The following is a 4909-nucleotide window of genomic DNA, read 5'->3' as shown; positions in this document are numbered from 1 at the left end:
TTTTGTATCTCTTATTTTGTGCACCAAATATTGATCCTAATACGTTAAAAACAAAGTAAACCTCTCTCTCTGTTTTGATAACAGATTTTTTCATTCATTCATTTTCCACAGAAGTCCCGTCGGCCCATATGTATCTACTTTATTGGATCTCCATATACTTTTTTGACTAAATTAAATTAGACATAAATCATGAATGTCCACCCAGCAAAATATCGTCCACAGGGTTGAATTCAAATTAAATACTGCTGAATACTGTATGTGGGTAAGATGATGTGTTACAGCATGAGCAACAGTTAAAAATTAAGTCCATCTGTTCCCTGAAATTAAGATGGCAGTGTTTGAATTTACAGTGACTGAAAAACAAATGAGTTTTTCTCCACTTAATCTCAATTACCGTACGTCGAGGCTCAGAAGAGGCCCTCTTTGCTCATCACTTCTGTGTGAAAGTGACACAGAAGAAGAGGGATGGAGTGGAGAGATAGCCACCACTGTCTTTTTCCGTCAGTGTCGGAGTGGTGCTAATGACTTCACCCTCTGCGTTTTAGTTGCCAAGTGTTTGAACAGGAGTCATTTGTTTCAGCAGGACAGTGTAGGAAGGGGAGAGCAACGAGGAGGTGGCGCTGATGGATGGCGGCAGTATGAAAGGATGAGCCTGATTTACCGAAGGGAGGGGAGGCTTTTGTGACTCACAGGGCCCTAAGGTAGAGCTAGTAAACAAACCTGCCAGTGGAGGTGCATGGTAGGTAGCTGCTGTATCCATGGTGACCATCCTTCACACTCAGATGTTTCCCGGGAAAATGAACTCATGTTTTGGACACAAACACATTTGCCGCCCGTTATGGGCTTAGCATTTTACAACATTTAGCTTCAAACCTTTTATGAAAGCCTAATCTGCCTGTTGACACACTTGTAAATCTATTAATCTTTAAACAACAGTCTAACATTTTAGGATAACACTAGAGCTTATTGGATTGTTGACTTTATACAAGAAATTTCCTGATCTTTAAAATTTAAATCAAAGCTTTTGTCTCGTTTATGTAAATAGGTTAGCTTGACATGACTTCCAGAGATGCTACCAAAATAGATGCTGAAATCTGATATTTCCTGTAATGTCTGTTGATGCCACTCTCTTGAATGGCAAACATAGCACTACATGATTGTTTAATCTTTAAACAGTAACTGTATGTGTACGTGTTCATTTAGTATATTTTGAATGAGCCTGGCTTGCAGTTTTTTGTCTTTCTAGCCTTTATGCTAGGCTAACTGGCCACTGGATATAGCTATATCCATCAGATAGGATGATGGTCACATCTCAAAATAGGAGTGTATATTTTTTAGATTCACATAGACAAGAAGTTTAATGCTACTTTCATATGGGTATTCTAACTATAAACTGCAACGTACAGCTGGGTAGCCTAGCATAGGATGGGAAACATAAACAGCTAGCCTCTGTTTAAACAGCAAAATCCACCTTGTAGAACCTCCAAAGTTCATTAAAGTACTTTAATCCATTTTTAAAGATTCACAAAGGAAGCAAAATGTAAAATAAAACACAAGGTGACATTTTGTGTGAGGCAATTTCTCTCCCTGGCAAGGTGGGAAGAACTAAAGCAAACCGGCTGCTGCCTGCAGCTACGTTTTCTACGGTTTTGGAGTTTTCCCAGTTTTCCCAGAAAAGGCTTTCAGTTCTTAGAGTCTTCTGTGTACATGGCCGTGGCAACAGAAAATGAAACAGAGGTTAACTGGTGGGAATAAACCTCATAAAAATACATTAAAAACAGCTGTTTAGCTGCCATTCTTCTGAGTCTATTTCAAGTTCAGGCCAATTTTGAAAAAGTAGTCATAGGAAACTTTGATTGTGTGTGTGTGTGTTTTTTTTTTAATATAAAATGAAAACCTCTTTTGAAAAACCTGGATGTAGCCTCGAACTTTGTATGGAAAAAAAATGTAATGGATTTGAATTATACTGTGGACGTCAGTGGATTTAGGACAAAAATATTTCAGTTGTATGTGTTTTACATGTCTGTGCATACTGCTAATACTGTCTGCCACTTGGACCTTTAATCTGACTCTTGTGTTTGTGACTAGATCTGACATTTCCTCTGGTGATTAATGAATGTATTTATGCATCTATCCACCTTCAGTCTGGTTTTAAGGAACTGATCGTGGACTTCAGGAAGACCAGGAAACACTTGACCCCTGTTTCAATCCAGGGGGTCAGTGTTGACATTGTGGAGGACTGTAAATACCTTGGAGTTCACATTGACAATAAACTGGACTGGGCTAAAAACACCACAGCACTTTACAGGAAGGGCCATAGTCGTCTCTATTTTTTGAGGCGACTGAGGTCCTTCAACATCTGCCAGAAAATGCTGAGGATTTTCTATGAGTCTGTTGTGGCCAGTGCGATCCTCTATGCTGTTGCATGCTGGGGGAGCAGGCTGAGGCTCGCAGATGCCAACAGACTTAATAAACGAATCCGTAAGGCCAGCAATGTTGTGGGGATGGAGCTGGACTCCCTCAAGGTGGTGTCGGAGAGGCGGATGCTGTCCAAGATAAAGACAATGTTGGATAACACCTCCCACCCACTCCATGACATGCTGGTCAGTCACAGGAGCACGTTCAGTGAGAGACTGAGATTACCAAAAAGCACCACTGAACGACACAGGAAATCTTTCCTGCCTGTGGCCATCTCCCTGTACAACGCATCCACTTAACACACTGTTTGCTACTATAACTACACATGTTTCTTTTTCAGCTATTTATTTATGAGTGACTTATGTATGTATGTATATATATGTATATATTGTACTATTCTTAGTTAGTGTATTGTCTGTCTTGTCTTAATGTTGGTTTATAATGGAGCACTGTAACAAAAAATAATTTCCCCCAGGGATCAATAAAGTATTCTGATTCTGATTCTGGTTTTACACAAACATACGCTTTTTACATATCATCTATTAACTGTTACCTCAGAGAAAATGAGGGGTCATCTTGCTACCTATCTGTGAAGTGGAACAAGGCCACTGTAAGTCATTAAGATTTACAGTAAGCACGAACTAGCCTTCTACTCTCTTTTTCCTACTGTGACTAACAAACTCCACCATCTCTACAAATGAATTTCCTCTAGAACAAGTTCCTTTCTCTCATGATTTTTTTATTCAATGCATTTACTTTTCCATACAATACTCCAGATACTTCAAAAAAATACAATGTAAAAAATAAAATAGGCAAATAAATACAAAACATACAGTTTTCAATAATCAGCAAACTTTATCTTTGTAAACATTTATTTTCAATAAATAAAGAATAAATAAGCATTAATGCTACACAGCAGTATCTCTCCTAGTGGTACTTTTGTTGTGCAACTCATATCAGAATTTTTTTAGTATTGCCTTCATGCTGTCTTTCATCCAGTCTTTTATGCACAGTACACGTTTGCCCTTAAGAGGCAGACATTGCCTGCAGGTCAGTTCATCCTCACAGCCTCGCAACTTCCGCCTCTCACTCCGATGTGGAATCTCTGGACGTCTCCGGTCTCTAAAGTTATTCCACAACCGGGCACGAAAACTCCTTGGACTGAGGTATTTATTCCGTCCAAAACTTGACAGTTTCCACTGCGTGTCTGTCAGCTTATGTCCTTTTGAAGAGTCATCGCATTGTAGGGCAGTGTTTTATCATTTTTTATCTTCCAGTCTTTTAGCCCGTCTTGGTTTTCCTGGTGAGCTCCAGGTATGTTGAGGATTTGAGGAAGCGAGGGTAGCAGTCTTTCTCCATCAGGGTGTAGATTTTGGATTGGGCCACATTGAAACAGGACTGGCTGGGCTGCTCCATGTTCTCTTTGGTGATCGCTTTGGTTTCATGGTCGAGATTTACCTGTAGACGGGACAAGGGAAAACAGTCAATTGATTATCAATAGTTAACAACAAGATAAGAGAAACCAGCAGTTTGATAGAGTGTGTCTAGTTCTGCTTATCAGATATTTACCTCACGGGGTGCGTCGGAGCCTATGAACTCATCATAGATTTTCTTTGCCTTGCTAGCTAGTTTTGAAGGCTTAGTTGTTTTGTAGTCTTCACATGCCAAGTAAAAGGCAACATTTTCCTCACTGAACTCTGTCACCAGGAATGCTCTGAAAAGACACAGCCCATCTGGAGAAAGGAGAAAGGGAAGAGAAAGAGTTAACATCTCATAGAAAGCTCAAAACTTATTTACATTTACTTCTGTGAGTGATCTGGTGGACTTACTTGGGCTGGTCAACAGATTGTCAAATGATTCCTTCCATTTAAGAGGCTCCTCAACATTAAACCTGCAGAAGCAGAGACAAAGTAGTTAGGAAATGTTCCTACAGTATCCAGGATTCACATGAACTCAACTGAAGTGCCAAAAAAGAGATGCTGAATGAATGTCTTACCTCAGTTTGTCGCTTTTCTTTGAGTGCCCAGTGATGCTGTCTGACTTCTGTAGCAAACTCCCAAACAGAGCTTTCAGCTCTTTTGCCCTGTTAAAAAAGGAGGAAAAGTTACAGTGAGATTAATCCGTCCTGTATTTTCTACAGATGACAACATCATAATCTCTTGTTTAAAAAAGAAAAATCTGATATAACATCCTCACATATCTCACCTTTCGAGGCAAGTGATAGGCAGCGAGTCGCGTCCTCTGCACATGATGAGTCGTATGTGGTTCACAGAGCCGTCTTCCTTGTTCTAAGTGAATGAGCTCTCAGCTTGTCTGCTGTCTGTGTGGGAGTGTGACTTCTTATAGGTTTTTCCACTCTGTGACATCATGCCTCTTAGCCAATGAAATGAGATGTGGGTAGATGAGGAGACTCCTCCACTCAGATTTTTCCTCCTGGCTTTACTTCCTCAGAAATGAGCAACGTTTGTGACTGAATTACTGCCCAACACTC

At 40.1% G+C, this 4909-nt stretch overlaps 1 protein-coding gene across 1 annotated transcript; it reads right to left on the bottom strand.

Annotated features, from left to right (window-relative positions):
- Positions 1-3142: 3142 nt before the first annotated feature.
- Positions 3143-4718, bottom strand: rgs5b (regulator of G protein signaling 5b). The gene is made up of 5 exons (XM_005741885.1): positions 4624-4718; positions 4415-4501; positions 4248-4309; positions 3988-4151; positions 3143-3876 (listed from the first exon to the last, which is right to left on the bottom strand). The coding sequence occupies exons 1-5, from the start codon at positions 4665-4667 to the stop codon at positions 3700-3702; spliced, it is 534 nt and encodes a 177-aa protein (XP_005741942.1). The 5' UTR covers positions 4668-4718; the 3' UTR covers positions 3143-3699.
- Positions 4719-4909: the final 191 nt, after the last annotated feature.

The sequence above is a fragment of the Pundamilia nyererei genome, unplaced genomic scaffold, assembly GCF_000239375.1.
Source record: "Pundamilia nyererei isolate P.nyererei 1_Seehausen unplaced genomic scaffold, PunNye1.0 scaffold00115, whole genome shotgun sequence".
Taxonomy (NCBI): domain Eukaryota; kingdom Metazoa; phylum Chordata; class Actinopteri; order Cichliformes; family Cichlidae; genus Pundamilia; species Pundamilia nyererei.
Note: the sequence above shows the minus strand (reverse complement) of the source record. Positions and strands in the feature narration are given on the sequence as shown.

Bases quoted from the DNA above. Each gene is read 5' to 3' on its own strand.
- rgs5b (XM_005741885.1), bottom strand. From the start codon at position 4,667: ATGTGCAGAGGACGCGACTCGCTGCCTATCACTTGCCTCGAAAG. The intron at 4,502-4,623 runs GTGAGATATGTG...CTTTTTTAACAG, and splicing joins CCTATCACTTGCCTCGAAAG to GGCAAAAGAGCTGAAAGCTC. The intron at 4,152-4,247 runs GTAAGTCCACCA...TCCTTTCTCCAG, and splicing joins CAATCTGTTGACCAGCCCAA to ATGGGCTGTGTCTTTTCAGA.